General features: G+C 34.5%; 1 protein-coding gene across 7 annotated transcripts; it reads right to left on the bottom strand.

Annotated features, from left to right (window-relative positions):
• Nucleotides 1-517: 517 nt before the first annotated feature.
• On the bottom strand, nucleotides 518-10,218 carry LOC121173176 (uncharacterized). Of its 7 annotated transcripts, none has more exons than XR_005887517.1 (10): nucleotides 9,987-10,218; nucleotides 9,807-9,869; nucleotides 8,377-8,451; nucleotides 8,248-8,301; nucleotides 6,567-6,652; nucleotides 4,558-4,679; nucleotides 4,392-4,466; nucleotides 3,469-3,561; nucleotides 3,283-3,350; nucleotides 3,039-3,111 (listed from the first exon to the last, which is right to left on the bottom strand). XR_005887517.1 is itself a non-coding variant. In XM_041007277.1 (8 exons), the coding sequence occupies exons 2-6, from the start codon at nucleotides 3,813-3,815 to the stop codon at nucleotides 2,680-2,682; spliced, it is 708 nt and encodes a 235-aa protein (XP_040863211.1). In that variant the 5' UTR covers nucleotides 3,816-3,875; nucleotides 3,982-4,364; the 3' UTR covers nucleotides 518-784; nucleotides 873-1,156; nucleotides 2,678-2,679. The 7 variants fall into 7 exon arrangements, 1 of the variants encoding a protein (XP_040863211.1); XR_005887516.1 differs by having other exon boundaries at nucleotides 3,079-3,111; nucleotides 3,283-3,391; XR_005887515.1 differs by lacking the exon at nucleotides 3,283-3,350 and having other exon boundaries at nucleotides 2,974-3,111.
• Nucleotides 10,219-21,423: the final 11,205 nt, after the last annotated feature.

Raw genomic sequence — 21,423 nt, 5'->3', positions numbered from 1 at the left:
AATACTAGAAATAGACTATCTAGTCTTACGAATTTTTTTGTTTGTCATTCAATATATGCATGTTTAGTTCACTACTAGAAAATAAGTTTTTTTACATTGGTTATTAAAGACTTTTAACATCAGTTAATAATCGATGTTGAAACTACCGACGTTAAAATATCAATGTTAACATTGGTTGTTTAAAAATTGATGTTGTTTTCTTCTCACCAACATTGATTTTTAGAAAAACCGATATTGTCAATAAACAACAACATCGATTAAAACCGATATTATTTTTTGGATTTTTTTAATATCCTATCTATTTTTTTAATTACCAACCTGTAACTATTCATATCACAACTTATCATTCAAAATTATGAAAAACACAAAATAAGCAATATACCAAAAGTTATAAACAAAGTATATCATGCACAAAGAGTAGTTATAAACATTTATAAACAAAATATACCACAAATGTGTTCAGGATGTTCATATATTTCTCACAAAATATATCACCAAGACTTATAAACAAACATTTATAGATTTATAATAGTAGAATAGTAATGTACTTTAATTACAAACAAATTCAAAATAAAACAAAGTTAGAAGTTGCATCTAGGAACTCAAATTATATTTGAGTTCCAGCTTACAAATTTTGTGATTGTGCAAAACTCCTCCATCCATTTCCAATTTTTGGAGTCTTTTTCCAATGATTATAAACTATCCTATACTCCATAGTTCCTTCCAAGTTCAAATGGGTGAATCCTGCGACTTTCATAAATGAGTACATGGTACTCGACACATCCTGAAATTAACATGAAATTCATATTATATATATTATATATATATATGATTTTAAAATTTGACATACAGAGGAGTATTTGATTACTCACCAAACTGCTGCAAGTCACTTTGTACTCCGTCAGAAAGACTTTAAAAAGAGATTGAATTAGGAACTTGGTGATACAAGAAGTGTCATCTAGGGTCAGGTTTTGGTTTAGAGTTGCAGATGGTGAGGAGGAAAACACTCTGTCCAAAGTGGGTCAAGGCCACCTGATGATTTCCAATGAGCCCATAGAACTCTTTGCATATTGCCACTAGAGTGTAGCAAATGTCAAGTATGCTCTAGTTCATCATTCTATCTTATAGCAAATGACCTACTAACTTCACTATAAAGCTACATTTAACAAGAAAAGCAATATAAGCAAATGTGTTATATAATGTCATGTTTATTTGAGAATAGTCTTGAAATTTCTAACTTGATCCAAAACACTTATTACCAGTTAGTAGTGGCAAACACACTGCATGATCAATTAATTAATATTAATTATTTGCTATTATAAATATTTGAAAATTAAAATTTACAATTAATTTAATTAATTTATATTATTAATCATCCAATTATTTATATTTCTTATTTATAGTGCCTCTCAATTCATATATAAATAAAAATAACTAATTTCACACTAATTAAAAAATTAGATTAGTTGACATACTAATCTCAAGTAAAAAAAAAATAATATTTTTTATTATACCTTGTTATCATGAATATAAAATAATCATTGAAAATAGAGTTATAATTAAATGAATGATGTTTGAGAAATAATACTATCAAATAAAAATAGAATTAATTATATTTATTTATATTTAAGTTGGAGATACAATGTAATATTTTTACTTGTATAATATTTAAAATTTGGTTGCACTATGCACCATTAATCATTCCAATTACTAACCAAAGTTGACAACCAAAATCAACAAAGTGGGCAACATGACCATTACAACAAGCATATTACAAAAATAAATTATACTACAAGGAAAATGACTTTTACCTACAGTCAAAATCTATCACTAGAAGTCTAAAATCCGTAGGTAGATGTATAAAGGACTTTGTCCTACAGACGTTTTTTGTGTCAACTTTGAGGGGTATACAGTGACAACTAATAGTCTGTCACCATAGGCTTTACCTATGGATATATTTTTACCTATAGTCAAATTTAACTATCACTATAGGTAACACCTACTATTTCAAATGTGTAGGTAAAAAATGTTAATTTATACCTATAATCTCTAACTGTAGGTAAAAGTCAATTTACTTGTACCTACGGTCTTCTGTAGGTAAATGTCATATAATAATAATAAAACTAGTTCCTAATTACACTCTTTGTTGATTATAATTTTTAATTAAATATACATGAGCTTATTATTATGTTGCACAAAGTTAGAGATCTGTTGCAACATGGCCTTTGAAAAGTTACAACAACCTGCTACATACAATTAAATTTTTGTTAGCCTAATTTGTGATTATTGTAACTAGATTGTGTGCTTTTTAACATATTGCAGCCCTTGATCCATTGTCATTGTGAAATGATCTAGCATTAGTAGTGCTATAGAAAATTTTCCAATTCACTTTGCCTTGTTTTTTAGTACCATGTGGATAGTCCTTCCTAAGTGTATATTTTTGGTGCACCATGACCCTCTTTACATGGAGGGAATCATCACTAAATTGTAACAAGTTTCTAAATTTCTAAATGTATAAAAGAGTTAATTCGAGTTGCTGGACAAATAGACAATGTAAAAACCAAACACTTGAACATTTTGTCGCCCACTCACATCTTCATTACCATCTAAATCATGTTCCTGAAATAACATTTTGTCGCCGGCTCGCATTTTCATTACCATTTAAATTTCAACTCACCTCTAGTTAAGATTGTTTGTAGTTTGATGATCTTTACTGGTATAACCATTTGTAGGTACCTAAATTAAAAGAATGTTTTTTCTTTGTAAAGTATCATATCATAGTTAAATCGTTGAATAAGTAGAATTATAAATTCATACCTCTTGATCTATAGCTTCTAAGACTTGATTAATTTGTGGATCTTCTGCAAATAGTACTTTAAGCACAGCTACAAGATTTCCAAGCAAATTCTCCAACTTTTGAATTCTATTGTTTGCATAAGAGCTTTGAGATGAACTTGCTTGATGTGGAAGCTTGCCAAGACAACGCACACGTCCTCTTTTTTCAGGTCCTTTGACTTTTGAATATATATCATTTGTCCAATTAGTAGAATCTTGGGTGCTTTGTAAATTTTGCGAACTCTCTGCTTCAACCATTTTCTTTTTTCGTTCATCCTACATAAATACACCTTATAAATTATAATCATACACCAATATCCTGAATACTTCAATATCACTAAACAAAACTGATCTCCACATTAGTTACTCCCCCTCACCCCATAACCTTCTATTAGAAAATTGATCAAAACAAAGAAAAAGTATTGAAATAAAAATTAAAATTCTTACAATTACAATAGCAGCCTTTTCAGTAACAATGCTTCCATCTTTTTGAGTTCGAGTGTCAATATAAATTTCTGCCCTAGAAGGTTGCACTCCCTTAGCCTTTGTTGTCTAACTTTAGTTAATTAAAAAAAATCAATCATCCTATTTGTATTAAGCAATTTAATAATAAAAAATATAAAAAAGACAAACCATCTCATGAATCCGTCTTGGAAGATTGTTGGTTCCCATGCAATGCAAGTCCTCATATTTTGAGCGGCTCCTTTTGTTGATGTTGCTTATTTTCTATAACCAACAAATATAAAAAGTCAATAATAAAAATAAACATATAATATATAATTTTTATGTTAGCAAAAGGTTGGTGACATTGTCATGTATACCTGTCCTTTTTCAGAACACCAATAATGTACTAAATCACGATATTGAGAAGGATCAACCCTTGGATCTGGGATGTGAGCAATCATTTCCTCCTTAGTTTTGCTCTCATCATACCCTTTTGATTTCAGTTCATATTTAAATGACCTCCATTTCAGACTCATGTCATCAATCAATATTTTCTTTGTTTGTTCCGTTAATTCAGGAACAAATCGAAACTTACTCTATTATGAGTATCATTAACAAACAAAAAAGATCATTTTGTTAGACATTAGAAAACATAAAATTTTTCAAGAAGCAAGATGAAACAACACTTATAAAGTTTTATACCAGAACTGAATTAATTCAACCATGTCAGTAATATAGTCCTTAGGCATGTCTTTCCAGCTAAGAAAATTGATAGGAGCACATTGGTGTCTCTTTACCAAGCTCCCAATTGCATTCAGTAGAGTTTTCCCTTCCCAACCCATAGGATTGCCCCAATGATCTACTTCAACAAGTATGAATTCTCCATCTGGCAAGTCCCACACATCTAGCATATGTGTATAACCTCTAGTTTTCTTTTTACCTAAATCATTCATGGATATGACATTTATCAAACACACACATACACAGATTTGAACTATATGGAAAAAAGAAACTCACTAGTAAATTTAATCTTATCATATTCTAAAAGATATTCAACTCAAACAGAATTGTACTTATAATTCTAACCCAAAAAAGCATATGTGTATAAATACCTTTAGTTGAACTTTCACTTGCACTTTCAAGAGAAGTATGAGACTGAACTTGACTATCTTCTTGTATGTGTTGTTCTGTTTGTGATTGTTGATTTAGTTAATAAACAATTGTGTTATAAATAATTTAATATAAAATAAAGAAATTAAGTTAATAAAATCTTTATACCTCCTTCAAATTGTGCATTTTCTTCAAGTATAGAGTTGTTATTTTGGTTCACTTCAGTAGAGCTTTCAATTGATTGCTCTTTTGCTTGTGATTGACCATCATTTTGAGTTATATTCAACTTTCTGTGCTTTCCCATAGTATGTTGAATAAACCAATCCAAAAAATAAAATAAAATAAAAATTAGATATAACTACATTATTGACTATGATTTTTTTAAACACCATACCAAAAAATAAAAGAAGAATAAAGTATAATTAAAATATCCAGGTATAAGTCAATCACAGTCGTGTTAGCAACTATAAAGTAGAATGACATTTTTCACTATCACTCAATTATGCAAACCTACATCAACTACTACTCACAATTATTTCACAATTATATTGTTGGGGTGCAGACTGAAATTTGCATATTTCATTCAATATATTTATTTAATTGTTGAAGTTTCCATATTTTTGGTGAACTTAATATCTCGATCAAAACTCAAAAATCAGAAACCAATATCAAGAAATACTGAAATTCATTATCAGGCAAACATTTTTCATGTAGGAACCAAAATGTAAAGTTTTTTTTAATGAAAAGAGTAAAAGACAAATGTGTCAATTATAGGGGTCAAAGTTTTATATTAACATATAAAATTTATTTTGACTGAAACGTAAAATACTTAAGCATGAAAGTGCACATCAATAGGTACAGTACAGGTGTGTCATCTTAAGAGTGAATAATATGATTGTCAAATTGATGCTTTTCCATTAATCTTGAAGTCTGTAACGTATATAGTGTGATCGGAAAGCCAATGGTGGGTGTTTAATATAAAAACCATAATGGGCCCTTACACGATTGTAGAGCTATGTTGTGACATGGTATTATAAATTCTATGATTATGTGGGGTAGAGCCTATCCTTGTTATCCTTATTCTTATAAATAAAAGGGGTTAAATCTTAACTCAAAGATTGGTTGGACGGGTCTAGGCTTTGTTTATGCATCAAGCCCAGAGGGGCTCTTTCATAAGAGGGTGTGCTACATATGGAAAATATTAATTGGGTCCATTCTAGCTACCCATAAGATGAAGTGGCAAATTACATGTTTGGTATATGCTTTGAACATCTTGTTGAGAGCTGGTAATGAAGTGATTGTTTACTAATTGGTTTTAATCAATAATTCAATATTATGGGGATTGTTCTGCAGCTTTCTGAATGAAAATGCCAACTCTAGAAAGGACATGAGCATGGGAGGCTTATATGACTCAGTTTCTGGATGTGGTTTTTCAATTAAGAGAAAGACATCAATAATGCCAGATAAAAATGTCAACCCAGATGGTTAGTCCTTAGCTCGTTTTCGTAGAATTCCTGATTTTGAGGATGAAGATTATTCTGACTAGCTGCCCTGGTAATTGCTTTTTTCTTCTCGTTCAGTTTTAAAAATTAAGTTCTTGACCATATGCTTAAAAAAACATTATTATCTACCATCCATATCATATTATACCATACCATGTTAGTTGAAGTTCCTATAGGATAATTCAGGGAAAGGCTCCTAGAAATTAAAGAACTCTAATAGCTCATTTTCATATCCAACTTTCATACACCTGTGTCCCATATACCAAATTCAACTTCATATGGAATTAACTAGGCAGTATGAATAGGCATTTGTGTATCAAGTCAAGACATCAAACGATTCCAAATAATAATGAAATGAATTATTCATTTTTTATGCTATGTGAACATAACTTCAACTAGAAAGCAACCATAATATCCGGCAGCATGCAAGAGGGTCTAGAGTGACAACAACTTTTTACCAGCATATGTTCAGTGCAAATTCTCATAACCAGAAAGTCATAACCAGGCAATACTCACATGAATTGGATTGAATCATATGATTCACACCAAACACCAATGAAATCCAGAAAATGTAGGGTAACATAGAATGCTTATAATGTCTTATGAAACAAAATAAAGCATAAAGCACATTCTTATATGAATGCAGAGACTAGATCTTGTTAGAACGCAACATACATGGCTTGGAGGAATATGCTTGCCACTTAGAAGATCCAGAAGAACAGTTCCATAACTGTAGATCACACTATCTGGGATTATCCTGCCTGCAGGTGTTGTTATTTGTTAAGTATCATATTATCATTAATTATAGTTGGCAAAACTTCTAATAAGACAGTTCTGAAACAATCAATGGAATATCAGGTAAAACAATGTCGCCAATGAACCCAACAAACATTTTATTCTTTTTAGACCAACACATTGAGAAAATCAAAATTCTGCTCTACTATTCAGTATATATGAACAGAATAAGCCACACCATCAAATGTATATAAATCCATGTCTATCATTGGGACTTCTAGCTGCAGTTGCAGGGCTTCTAATTTGGCTTTCATGAGCTTAACTCAAATACTACCTATATATTACCATTTTCATATCACTGCACTGCATTAAATTCAAAATGGTGCTTGAATTTTTAGAGATTTACCAGAACCTCCAAGAAGATTTGGTGAAAATGTATACCCCTGCACTGCATTAACTTGCATGTCCCACTCATGATGTTGAAATTTTCTGTTATATTGAGTATGTCATTCTGGGGTTCTTTGTGGCCCAAACTAACAAACGGTTGGCTCAGGCAACTAGAAATGTATTGAAGTTTACCGCATATTATTATACAAACATAAAATAAATCATAGCTTGACATATGTATTCTAGAAATGTAATCCAATTTTCCTGACTCTTACTCTCATTTAGTGGCTATACTAGTGCTCTATTGTGTGTGCATAGAGAACTGCAAAGTGCAGAAGGGAAAATTATATTTTTACCCAATTTCTAAAGTACTATTTAGTATTTACATAAATAAATAAATATGTAAGCAATCTGCCTTGAATTTTGATTATGAGTGTTAAATCGAGAAGTTTTCTAAAAGCATGTAAGTATACTTCAAAAACAAAATCCAGGTTGTTTATATTTTCTCTTTGATCCAACGAGTAATGTCCATATCCAGTTTGTACACCCCAAAAACAAAATCCAGGTTGTTTATATTTTCTCTTTGATTTAGATTATGTATGCTTCATCTATTCTCTAGAAGATTCGTACTCCTCATCCTAATAGCCATTTCGAATGAACTGATTAAACGAACTGATAACCATTAAATCATTAGTTGATATTTTTCATTTTTAATAAATTTGTTTTATACTGTATTATGTAATCACTTTTTTGCTTTGATCAATTTATTCAAGTTGAACTTGAACTGGAAGTATAGCAGTTCAATCCTTTCAGGTTTTAACAACATCATTTGACACAATGAATTTGGATAAAATTAAGAGCTTGTGGTTGTAAAGCGTTCTAGTTCAAAATTTGTTTTATACTGTATTATGTAATCACTTTTTTGCTTTGATCAATTTATTCAAGTTGAACTTGAACTGGAAGTATAGCAGTTCAATCCTTTCAGGTTTTAACAACATCATTTGACACAATGAATTTGGATAAAATTAAGAGCTTGTGGTTGTAAAGCTTATCTTAATTGAAGTGAGAGTGTGAAATGGAATGTAGAGGCTAATGTACTTAACTACCCCCACTTTCATTTCTACTAATCATAGTCTAACATATTGACCTAACCAGTACTTGAGTAAGGCAAATCACATCAACATAACTTCATATAGAAATAAACTAGTCACATAAGGAGCAAAAGAGATATTACCTCCAACATCACATTCTTGAATGACACAACTTCCTTTGCCTCTTCTACGGAGAGCTACACATTTTATTGAATATTAGCACGCAATATATATTTTGAATATAACTGAAATTCACAATGATGAAAGGTTACCTTATCCCAATATGCCCTGTAAGAATTCGCCTAATTGAAGAAACTTCTTTTTCCATAAGAATAAAGTGGAAGAGCCTGAAGGATTGAAGATTTTTTTTTTTTGTCAATACTCGTTAGATGATATAGGATAGAAATATAATCTGAATCTGTGCTAATTCATTGATAGTATATGGCGATTTATTAGTCTCCTTCGTTACATTGGGGAAGAATATAATAATCAACTTTGAAATGTTAGTAACACTATTATACTTTTTCTAACATAGAAATTCACGCAGGATCCGTTAAATGTGTGATTCAGTAGGTTTCAAATGCCTCGTGAATTTAATTCTGTTGTAAAATTGTGTTGTCAACATTCTGTGGTGAACTCCATACATACAATGCATTCTAGAGAGAGGTGAAGGAAATACTTATTAAATGAATAGCATCAATTATATAACTTGCTGTAATATATTTATAGCGAGATTTTGATTCCTAAATTGCATAGACATAAGTTTTAGGCTTACTCTATAATTTAATGGTCCTACTCTACTCCAACCTTTTACTTTGCACAGAATTTGTACCAATTTGTGTCGCAAACATGGAGTTTCAATCTCTTCGTTAAGAGTGTGACTTTCTACACTATTATTTTAAGCCATCGTGGGAAACTCCTCACCAATCAATGACTCTTTGGTTCACACATTCTCGGACAAACCAAGATTCATCCGTGGGTGTCTATTCCTCTTTAAGCTCTTGTGACATTTTTGCATCAAATCACAGAGCATGACTTTCTGTTATGGTAACAATTGGTGGAGCCTATTATTAAGGCTCATTGCTTGCACCACTTTCTTGTTTCTCTGTAAATAAGCTCACGTTCCTCACTGTTTTTCACCAATCCAACATTTCTGGTGTGGAAGTGGCTGGACCAAATGTTGCTTGACAGATAACATTCTGTGGTGAACTTCATACATACAACGCATTCTGTGGTGAAGGAAATTTCGTGGCAGACATGGGCACTAAACAAACTAAAGAGCATTGCCAAATTTTCACTGCCCCCAAGTACTTTCAACTCTCTATATAATTTTATTAACTGCCATATTGTAATTGAGGGGCTAAAATCCAAAGAAGACGAACTAATAACTAAAGCAACCCCATCTAAATGAAACTCCAGAGAGAGGTAAACCACTAAAGAAACAGAAACAAAACCTGAAACAGAGCCAACAATCCACTGCTACAACTAGACTAGCACATTCCTTTCACTCAATCCTAGTAGAAAAAAAGACTTCCATAAAAGAAAAGGGCATAACTAAATATAAATTAATAGGCATATGGTTCACCCTTATTCCTACAGTTCGTGTGAACATTGCAGGCTAGGAAAATTCCAATCCAAGCGAATAAATTATCTATTGCTTATTCAAGTAAAATATTAAGCAAAAACCGAAACCTAAACATACAAGATGCAGCTACGAAGTAGATCCACATCAGCAAGAGTAAATGAAGTCAAAAGAATTTTGATCCTGAAAACACAACAGAAGCTTACGGATCCAGTAACCAAAAACAGCATGTAAGCACAAAAATTCTTCCAAAATATCAGGTGAAACACACAAATCACAGAATCAGTGATCAAAATGCACCTTGCGCAAACGAAACGTTATTTGAAGGGGAAGTGGTTCGGTGGTGGAGCAAAGGCAGAAGTAGCAGCAACAACAACTGCAAAGGGAAGTGAATCGCGAAAAAGCTTCAGTGAAGAAGGAAGCTTAGGGTAAATATTTATGTCCTAAAAAAATAACCCACAAAATATAACCCACAAATATAAGTCATATTGTTAGAGTCAATGTCCGTAATCAAATAATGTTAGAGTCTATATCAAATGTTTAATCAGATCGAGATGCTCCAACCTATCTAATTTAACGAGTTTTTATATGTATATTTTTCAATATTTCCCCCTCTTAACAAGCGTTATATTTCCTTAAAGAAAAAATAAGGGCAACATTTTTGGTTTAGAATTCTTTAATTTTAACAACTATTTAGCTTCGTCAGTTGCCATAATCAAATGACGTTAGAGTCTACACCAATTTTTTTTAATAGAATCGACATGATTCGTCGCTGTTTTTTTATTTCTAAAGTACCAACCTAAGTTTAAAGCGGTAAAGTCTTAACTGTAAACATTCAAACAATACTTTAATTCACTAATAATATAAAAAAAATTAAAAGTTAACAATTATTAGATAAATAATATCAGGCTGTTAAGAATAACTAAATATTTATGTCCAAAAAGAAATTCACTAATTTTATTTTCGACAAAATATTTCAAATAGACTAGTATTCAAATTTAATCCGTCTTAAAGAGTTTTACCTACACCAACAATCGTAGGTATAAGACTTTTGAGGTTATACCTACATCAACCGATTATAGGCACATGTTCTATGAAGTTTTATCTACATCACGTAGTTGTAGGTATAAGTTTTTTAGAATTTTTCCTACACGGTGCTTTTGTAGGTAGAAATCCTTTTAAGTTTTACCTACACTAATCAACCATAGACACAAGTTTTTTGGAGTTTTACCTACACAATGTAATTGTAGGTAGAAGTCTTTTTTTAGTTTTAATGAATTTACCTACAGCAAATAATGGTTGGTACAAATGGTTGAGTTTTACCTACATTAGTTAGTTGTAGGTAGAAGTATTTTTGAGATTTACCTACACTAATTCATGTCTATAGGAAAAAGGCGTCCGTAAGCATAGGTCATTTTTTCTTGTAGTGAAAATTACTTTTTGGAAATGTGAAGTTTGTCAACAAGCAATTATAGTTGATATACAAACATAATATTTCCAATTATATATATATATATATATATATATATATATATATATATATATATATATATTATTTGAATCTATGCCAAATCATCACCAAGAATGCAGGTCTAGTATCTACAATTTTCCAATTTAAATTATTCAAGTGAAGAAACGATGGTTTTTTAATCTTATATTTGCTGAATATTCAACAACAGCTTATTCTTCTACCGGTGTGGATTTCTTCTCTACAATTTCACCATTGTTTATCTTCACTACTTGGATTGAGGAGTTAGAATTATTAGGTTTCTGATGAAACAAAATCTAGTCTTGATTCAAGTACAAAGAATAAAACATCCATAATAAATTAAAACCAATGGTGGAAAAGACACATGGTAATGGAATCAAACCTTATCCCAAGATTTCCCAGCAGTTTCGAGCAGTGCAGGATTGCTCGTCTTTAATTCCACAGCGGCCCTAGAAAACATTGATGCTGCTTCTTCCCAACCCCTATTAAGTCCCATGCACCTGTATACCACCCAATGATCCAATATCCATAAGATCGTTGCTATCTTAGTTCATAAGTATCAAGTTTTGTTTGTTAAAAAGCAAAAATGAAAAAACATTATCCAAAAATAATAAAGGGCCCTTAGAGAATCCTTGAAAATGAACTGGATTGTTTCATTAAGCATAGACTTTATATTACATGATTGAGATAACAACCACCTAACCACATAGAGTGATCTCCAGGCTAGACACAACCAACAGATTCAACCACCTATCCACAAAAAATGCGTCGACATATACATGTAGTAATTTGCTGCAATGAGTTGACATGATTTGGCATATAATAGGATAAATTTGAGTTTTATTCCTTTAAATGAAATGAATTCAGCAATGGCAAAGTATGTGGAACCATGAAAAGTTATGACAGTCTAAGACCATTATCATCCTTATAATTCTAGTGAACTAACAATGACACTGATATGTTCTTTTCTCCAAATGACTCTATATAATATGCGCTACTACAAAAAGCAGATTTAACATCGGCAGATTAACATCGGTTTTGGACAAAACCAATGTTAATCTAAACACGGTGACATATTTGTAAATAATGTATATTCCTTAACATCGGTTTTTCTGAAAACCGATATTAATTAAAAGACGTTAACATCAGTTTCTTGGAAAATCGATGTTAACGTGTTTTAATTAACATCAGTTTGTAATAAACTGATGTTAACATCAGTTTTTCTCAAAAAATCGATGTTAACATTAACATCATTGGGTTAACATTGGTTTTGTATTGAAAACCGATGCTAGACTTATATTTTAAAATTTTAGAACCCGAGCCCTACACTTTCCTCGCGCTCTATTCTTGGCTTCTTCTTCTTGGCTTCTTCTTCTTCGCGATCGTGAGTACAGGTTCTTCAGCTTCTCTGTACAGCTTCTTCGCAACCGTGACATGTAGCCACGTTACATAGGTACAACTTCTTTTTCTTCTTCGCGACCTTAGTCTTTGTTGTCTTCTTCTTCTTCTTCTTCTTGTTCTTTGTTTGTTTGTTTGGGGAACTTGTGCTCACTGCCAGGATGTTTGTTTGTGTGTGTTGCAAGGAGTTGGTTTGTGGAAGTCGTGCTCGCTCGAAGGAGTTGGTTTGTGGTCATTGTCGTGGGCTGTTTGGGGTGCTGACTTTGCATTCCATTCGGGGTGCTCACTTGTGCTTGCAAGGTGTCATTTTGAGTGAGATAAACTATTTTGTTGAATTTTAGGACTTTGTTGTGTGACTTTGAAGTTTAGGACTGAGTTTTGTGCTTGGTATTTTGTTGAAGTTGCATTGGTGTGCCCTGTGTCCAGGAAATAACTTAATAAAATTCATTCATGAGACAAAACTTGTAAATACAAGTCGTTGCTATTGGAGGTAGTTTTCTGCAACATGTGTTTTTAGTTTAGGCAAGACAGAACCCTTTTGAATGTTTGGGCTATTGGTAGGGATCCCAATCAGTGAGAGAACCCTTTTGAGTTTAGGCCAGAGAGGTTTATCAAAGATTTGCCTTGATTAATTTACATTGCCTACTTTCAAGTGCCTTTTCTAAATTTGTTTATGATCTATTAGTTTTTATTTATCTTTGTTGATTTTAGTCTACTTTATGTTTGTATTGATTTGGATTAATGTTTATATTGGTTATGAAAATTGAAGGACAACAACACACATTCAAATATCAGTAAATTAACAGCAATAAACATTGTCTTAGAAACTAAAAAAATGGGAACTCAATGTCTGAGCCACAATTGCTGCTGGGGAACACAGGGCACTCCATGAAGTCTGACCCAGATGTTTGAAACATTTTGTTTTTTTCTTCGTTTCTGTATAAATTTTTTACTTGTGTTCCTTTTTGGTTCGATCCTCAATCTTTATGTAAAAGAATAGTATAGTCTTAGGATGTTGCTGCTTTTTAGCATGTTGTTTGAGGAATAAGTCATTTAGATGTATTAGTTCATACTTTGGTTTTGCCTTAAATTGGGTGTGGGGTTTTTCCTATTTTTGGATCACCGTGTGTTTGGGTGATTGGATTGTTGCTATTTTGGGGTTTGTTCTCTTTTCTAGTAGCTTCTGTATCGTGAAGGTTGTTATCACTTTTCAGTATCGGAGGTGTTTGTAGATAAGATATGTTATAATTTCTAGTTGATTTCCTTTGCTTCTTTTCTTGTGTGGGGTGAAATTACTGAATTTTTAGTTGTTTTGTTCTGGTACAACCTACCCTTTTCGGAATTACTGCCTAGTGATTTGTCCTCTTTTTTTTGTCCTCTTCTGTTTTATGTATGAATTATGATATGTGAACCTCAGTTCTTGTTGCTTAAACAATTTGGCCAGATAATTGTTTTTTCTTTTAGAGAAAATAACAGGATTTTATTAGAAAGGGCAAGTAGGGAAGTTGATTACTTGAAAATAAGTAATCCGTGTAAAGGAAACAAGAATGCTAAAATACCAAACCATAAAAGGACTCAAATTGTACAATGTCATAGAGCCTTATCCTGTTTGATCTTCCCATAATATTTGGAATGGTGACAGAATATAGAAGTTGTTACAGTTTTCTTATTAGTAAGACAAATCCAACATTCTCAAAAAGATGCAAGAAAGTCTATACCATAGATATTAAACCACTGGGTGTGTAGGAATGAATGACTGATAGTCTATGAGTAGGGAAAAGGAAAAAAAAGAAAGTAGAGAGAACCTTGTGTGGTTTGTAGATGTGCTGCAAATCAGATGTGATTAGTTATGTCAAGTGCTGTCCAAACTCTAAATGATGACTTGACCTTTGTGGGAGTGATGTATGATGGATAAGCAAAGGGGGTTGGCAATTAGAAACATGCCTCATTCTAGAGATTGAACAAGAATTTGGAAGAATAATTTACATGAATTGACCCCAGAATAATACAAATAGTGTATGATCTTAAAGGTTTGGGTTCTTTACCAACAATTATTAATCAAACTTCTCTGTTTTTATGTGTTATGTTTGGTCTTCATTCTTCTAAGCTTAATAGGCACCAAACTTTATTATTTGAGACATAGATGTATCAATTAGTTTGAGGGATGAGGCTCAGGGAAGCTAAATTATGATGTATATATATTCTTTGGGAGTTTGAAACATTTTCCTGAGATGTTACTGTATTCTTTGGTGTTCAGCTTTCGGCAAGTGCACCGGATCGCACAAGTAGTATAAAACGGTAAGAACCGAGTATCAAACACTCGGGGAACTTGTGTTATTTGGTAAGCTATTTCAGCAAATAAGCGTCTAGTGTGTAAAAGTAAGTGTGAATATGAACAAGTGTATAAACTATTTGTGTAAAAAGAAAGAAAATCATGCGAGAGAAATAATGTGTAAAAACAAGTAGAGAACACGTTGGTCTTCCTAATAGGTGCCTCATGCTAAAAAGATATTCTCTATCTAACAATGCTCATGTGTTCTTATGGTGTCTACTGAGATACTAAACCCCGATTCCTCGTGATAGTTTAGCCTAATCCTGATCAACCATCGTCCGCAGATTCCTCTTGTAAGACTAAACTCAACCAGGACCGCATTAAGACACACATACTCAACTAACTTATCGCACCCCAATTCCTCGGGAAAGCACGACAACTCAGCCCTATCAAGGACTTTAAAGTCAGACCACTTTCCACTGTTGAATGACCCTATCAAAGCATGCATCTATGTGATCAAGGTAAAGGCATACTGGAATCAAAAGCAGATAGCACAGAGAACACACAAAACATCATTAAATAGATAGAAATATATTTACATCAGGTACCTACAAGGAAGATCCAATAGAGGAATTAGCTTTCCATACCAGGAAGCCATCTTAACAACAAAGAGAAGAACAAGATGAAAGATTGCAAAAATAAAAGTGGTGAGGATGTCTCCTTCTCCTCTAGGATCTCACAATCACTTCTAAACTCATCTCAAGCTCTCAAATCGGCTCCTGCTTCAAGCTCTGATCTCTGCAAATCTTCACACAACAAAATCTCTCAAAACTCTCTGAACTTGGATCTTTCTCTCTCTCGAAACCCTAGACATGCAAAACTCTGAATCCCAATCCAAACTCTCTTCACAAAATCTGATTTCAGGCTTAAATAGGTGGCCTTGTTCATGCTCGTGCACTTAGCGCACGTATGGACCGCTTAGCGCATGTTATTGATTTTTGGCTTAGCACGCCTTTCTTACTTAACGGATGAACTAAAGCGATGCACTTAGAGAGATGAAGCGGTGCGCTCAGCGAACCTGTACAGCTCATCTTCTTCTGGATTCTTCCTCGCGCTTAGCCCAGGAGTGTTGCACTTAGCGGATGCTCACTAAGCCAACAGATTGACTTAGTGAGAAGATGAAAACAAGCTTTTCCAAAGCTTGCCTAATTAACTTGAAATTGAGAGAAAATGATTATTAAACACACAAAATGAAAATACTAAGTATTTATTACCTATACTTAACAGAAAATACTTATAACATTACAAAATAACCATAAATTGGGAGAGTTTGATACAATTCATACAAGTTTTATACAAAAAAGTTAGTCGTTTTCACTGACTAGCAACTCCCCCAAATTTACAGTTTTGTTTGTCCTCAAGCAAAAAGAGAACAACTTGATGTAAGCTCCATTGGAGCTTGTAGGCCTACGATCTTCTTCATCAATAGATTCCTTTGCTTCTTAGAAGATGAATGGCAGCGGAATGGAGAAGGAAGAGAGAAAGGAGAAGCCACTTCAAGGAGAGGAAGAGTCTAGAAGAAGCTCACCACCATAGGAGGCCATGGATAAGAGCTTGGAGGAAGAAGGAGATGAATGAAGGGAGAGGAAGTGAAGAGCACAAAATTTTGTGCTCTAAAAGTGCTATGAAATCTAAAGTTTAATTTTCAAATGATCAAAGTTCCAAAAATGCACACACATGGCCTCTATTTATAGCCTAAGTGACACACAAAATTGGAGGGAAATTTGAATTTCTATTCAAATTTCACTTGAATTTGTGGAGCCAAATTTTGGAGCCAAAATTTCACTAATTATGATTAGTGAATTTTAGCTATGGTTCAACCCACTAATCCAAGATCAAGTCCAAGATTCTCCACTAAGTTTGCTTAGGTGTCATGAGACATGTAAAGCATGAAGGACATGCACAAAGTGTGACTATATGATGTGGCAATGGGGTGTAGCAAGAAAATGCTCACCTCCCCTTCTAAAATTTAATTGTATTGGGCTTCTCCTAATTCAATTAAATTTATTTCCAACCACACACATCAAATATTCACTTAATGCATGTGAAATTACAAAACTACCCCTAATACAAAAACTAGTCTAGGTGCCATAAAATATAAGGGCTGAAAAATCCTACATTTCTAGGGTACCTTACCTATATTATGGAGCCCTAAATACAAGGCCCAAAAATAATGAAACCTTAATCTAATATGTACAAAGATAAGCGGACACATACTTAGCCCATGGGCCCGAAATCTACCCTAAGGCTCATGAGAACCCTAGGGCCTTCTCTTGCATCTCTGGCCCAATCTACTTGGAGTCTTCTATCCAATGCCCTTGCGGGGTAGGATTGCATCATTCTCTCTCCCTTGAAAAGAATTTGACCTCAAATCCCAAGGTTTTTGAAACTCTAGGCTTTTTTCCTCAACACTTGTAAAAAGAACAAAAACATATGTATTAGTGGTGTTTGGTATGTTGAAGTAAGGTAAGGTCTGAAAACCCATTTCTTGGGCATCTTCCCATGAAGGAACATGGTTCCTCACCAACTCAATGAGTGGTGCTACAAGTATAGAATAATATGGGACAAACCTTTTGTACAAGTTTCTTAAGTCATGGAAGCTCCAAATTTTTCTTACACTTGGTGGAGTGGGCCACTCACTAATGACCTTTATTCTCTTAGGGTTCATGGGAACCCCTTGATCACTATTTAAAAGTTAAGAAAAGTATTGCAATAAAACATACCTTTTTCTGTATTTTCACGTTGATTGTTCCTACCAAAAAGTATGACAAACCTAAGGTGTCCCATATGAGTACCTAAGTTTGTATTGAAACTAAAAATAAGAACAAACCTACCTAATGAGTCCCTATGTACACAAATCATGAAGATGTTGGGTGCATGAGTGATTTTACAAAAGAGTGTTGCACCACTCAAAGCATTCATCATACCACCACTTTTAGGGATTTGGTGCCTAATAATACCTATTTTGGGCACTAACAAAGCACAAGGATTTAAGCTCTTGTGAACCAAACCCTCATCCAACAACTCCTTTACTTGAGGAATAAACTCAAGCCTAAGAGGTGTGGCAATGCTAACAAGTGTCTTTTTACAAAGGAGAAAATGTAGAGGATGTCTAAGAGGGGAAATTTCTTTAATATTTGTCTTTATTTCAAAATGTTTTTCCTTCTTAGCTAACCTCTTGGAGGAGACACTTACCTCCTTACACTCCTCCTTAACCATTAAAGGTTATCCTTCTTCTTGGGGGTAGATCTCTTTACTAGATTCTTCCCCTTTTGCTTCTTCACTTTCACTAGAGGAAGGTGAAGTAGTAGCCTCATCTTGGCTACTATAAATGTCTTGGCCCCTCATAATCATGGTTTTCTTGGTGGGGCATTGAGAAGTAATGTGCCCTATTCCAAGACATTTAAAGCACTTTATGGAGCTAGTCTTCTCTTGCATACTAGCCTTAAGGGGTTGATTTTCTATTGTCTTCCCCTTATCATCTTTGGGCTTAGAAGGTGTCACCCCTAAGATGCCTTGACCTTGGTCTTTCTTTGGATAAGAGTGAGAGCCATAAGATTTTGAAGTAGACTTCCTTTTAAGTTGTTGCTCTACCCTTATTTCCCAATCTAATTTAGCCTCTACATTGTCCTTCTCATGGAAGTATAGGAGGTTAATGTTAGCCTCTTGAGGCTTTCTTTCCTTTTCTCTCCAATGGGAGTGAGGTCTAGGATGTGCCTTATGCCTTCCTTCATAATAGTCATGAAGTTCTTCACTTAGGCTCTTGTAAGAGTTATGACTACTATAGGAGGCATGTTTTTCTTTTCTTAACTCTTTTAGTATTTTCCTTCTTTTCACAACTTAGAAACCAACATGAGTCTTCTTTCTTCTTCCCTTATTTTCTCTTTTTCATCATGACTTATTTCTTCCACTCTTTTTTTCCTTTTTCTTTTCTCTCTTGTTTTTCTTTCCATAACTTAAGGGATCTCAACTCATCTAATATCTTATACAAGAGGTCCTTAGGAGTAGAACCCTTACCATTAACACTAGATGAAGAATGAAGACTCATGTTGGTTTCTAAGTTGTGGTTCTTTCTTGTTGGGGGTTTGAAAACAAAAGGTAAAAGAAACTATGGTTGAAACTTGCCAAAATAAACACTAAAAGAGGTGTGAAAGATAAGGTAAAAACTAATTGGTAAAAGGCAAGCTATCTAGGCGGTTTGACAATGGAAGGTAAAGGAAATAAGCTATGAAAGTAAGCAAGAAATGTAAACTAGGCGGATCCTAAGAGTGTTTGGATGACCTCATTTAAGGTTCCCAACAAAACACTCACTATCCTAAGGGAAAACTGCCTAAAATTATTACACATAAATGGAAGTAGGGTGACCTATTAGAGGCTCCCAACTTACTTCCAATGAAAGGCCTTTTTGTTACAAAATTTGAAAGCAAAGCAAATTGCCAATTACAAAATTACAAAAAAAAAGTCCACAACTAGGACTGGTGTTATAATAATAATAAATCAAAAAGCAAAAAGTATCATCAGGAATCAAAATTCCTATGACTGGTCCTATGTGTCCTGTGTCTGACCATCCTCATCATCTGTCAGCTGAAGCACTGGAGTAGTGGGAGGAGAAGTGTCCACAGCTATGACAGGTGTAGTTGGGTCCTTTGGCATCTGTAGAAGAGGAGTGGAGGGGTCTGCTGCATGATGAGGTGAGGGTAGGTTTACCACTAGTGCAGAAGGCTCTGAAGTAGCCTCAAGGGATTGCTCAGGAGTGGTAGAAGCTACTCGTCTCACCTGTGTCTCCTCTGCCTCTTCTCCTATATCAAATGGCTCTGGGATGGTGGCCTCAGATGACTCATCCTCCATATGCTGAGGTACCTGGGCTGTGGGACCTTCATCTTCCTTATGAAGAGAAGGTTGGGTCTCAGGCCAGGCAACCATCTCATTAAACTGCTTTACTATAGGAATAGAGTCAGGAGGTGCCATCATCTATAAACTCTGTAGTAAAATTATCTGTCCCTGATGAATGCTTTGGAGCATGGCTTCAAAGCGCTAAGAATTTGTCTGAGCTGGGACAGAAGGGGTTGCTGAAGTGGATGTTGGAGTAGGAGCTGTAGAAGTAGAAGGAAGCTCAGCTGGCCTTGCCCTCGCCCTCCTAGCCCCTCTGATAGAGACTGTTAGATCCTCGTGGTTCCAACAGTTCTTCCTGATGTAGGCCAGGTTAATGACCGAGCTCAGGCACTCAAAGGTAAGGCTGTCAGAGACAACCCCTCTGGCTCTGTATAATGCGGTGATTAGAGCAAGGAACCCAAGTTTAGAGGTGTTAGACTAGGCTATAGAGGTCATCTGGCCAGAGATCAGTGCTCCTATGTTCATATCCAAGTGAGAGACTAGGTCAAAGATCAGCCTAGCTCTGTCCACTGTCAAATCATAGGTATGTGATGTGGGGGCCAAGTTGGAGTATGGGAGGAAACTCCACATATAAGCTAGTGTAGTCATATCCTTCCTGAGAATCTTCCCAGATTGGCCCTCAGAGTTCAAAATGAACCATCGGCCAAGTATGCATAAGGCAGCCTCTATCTCTCTAAAGTCTGTAGGCAACCTGCAGTATCTGGAGTAGACGGGTAGAGTCTGGACTGCGTTGAGATTGTCAGCATCAATTTTCACCAAATGACCTCTAACTCTGGACTGCTTTAGTGGATGGTCCTCAGAACGGTATAAATTTGCATAGAACTCTTTCACCAAAGCCAGGTCTATGCTCCCATCAGCTAAATTGGTGAGGCATTTATGGAAATTACGCCTCTCCAGCTCGGCCTTAAAGTCATCTAGCTCAGTGTGATATAACTCTACTTTCCTCTCAGGTAAAATTTTTCTTCCAAGAACATTATCTGTATATCTGGTCCAAGCATCTAATGAAGAGAATCTCCTTGTGTCATACTGAGATGTGGGCCTTGTACCAATGCTCTTTCTCTTTCTTGAAGCCATCTGTAGACAGAGGAACCAAACAATTAATCAGGACACAATTATTCCAATTTTTAAAACTGAAAAATGAAACTGAAGTAGACACTGGCCTCTTAGCGAGACATGGTCCGCTTAGCTTGCCTTTGTAAAAAAAAACTATCGCTTAGCGACATGTGAAGCCGTTTAGCGAAAGTTGCAAAATTTTTAGATTCTGCAGAATTGGCTTAGCAGGAAAGCGCTCGCTAAGCTGAACATGTGCCACAAGGATTTGCGCTAAGCTCCTTAAAGGATGCGCTTAGCGGCACCAACTCTTCAAAAATTCTACTAACTGTTGGGAGCTTAGCGAGCAAAGCTCGCTTAACTCAGAGGATGCCGCAACCAATCGCGCTTGGCCCAGGAAAGCTCGGCTTAGGGCGCGGCCATCAACAAAAAAATTGATTTAAGTTACCTGGGCTTAGCGATTCAACCTCGCTTAGCCATAGGTAGTTTAGCAAGAGCATGAGTGTTCATCCTCAAAAGATGAACTCACTTAGCGCAGTAAGCGCACTTAGCGAGTTCTTCAGATAATACTTACA

Source organism: Glycine max, chromosome 12, assembly GCF_000004515.6.
Source record: "Glycine max cultivar Williams 82 chromosome 12, Glycine_max_v4.0, whole genome shotgun sequence".
Taxonomy (NCBI): domain Eukaryota; kingdom Viridiplantae; phylum Streptophyta; class Magnoliopsida; order Fabales; family Fabaceae; genus Glycine; species Glycine max.
The sequence above is the reverse complement of the archived record's forward strand: the minus strand, read 5'-3'. Positions and strand labels throughout refer to the sequence as shown.

What these genes read in the sequence shown, in the direction of transcription:
- LOC121173176 (XM_041007277.1), bottom strand. Translation starts at nt 3,815, where the DNA reads ATGAGTCTGAAATGGAGGTCATTTAAATATGAACTGAAATCAAAAGGG. An exon ending in CAAGACGGATTCATGAGATG is followed by an intron (nt 3,388 to 3,468) that starts GTTTGTCTTTTT and finishes AACTAAAGTTAG; the next exon opens with ACAACAAAGGCTAAGGGAGT. An exon ending in TAGAAGCTATAGATCAAGAG is followed by an intron (nt 2,737 to 2,817) that starts GTATGAATTTAT and finishes CTTTTAATTTAG; the next exon opens with GTACCTACAAATGGTTATAC.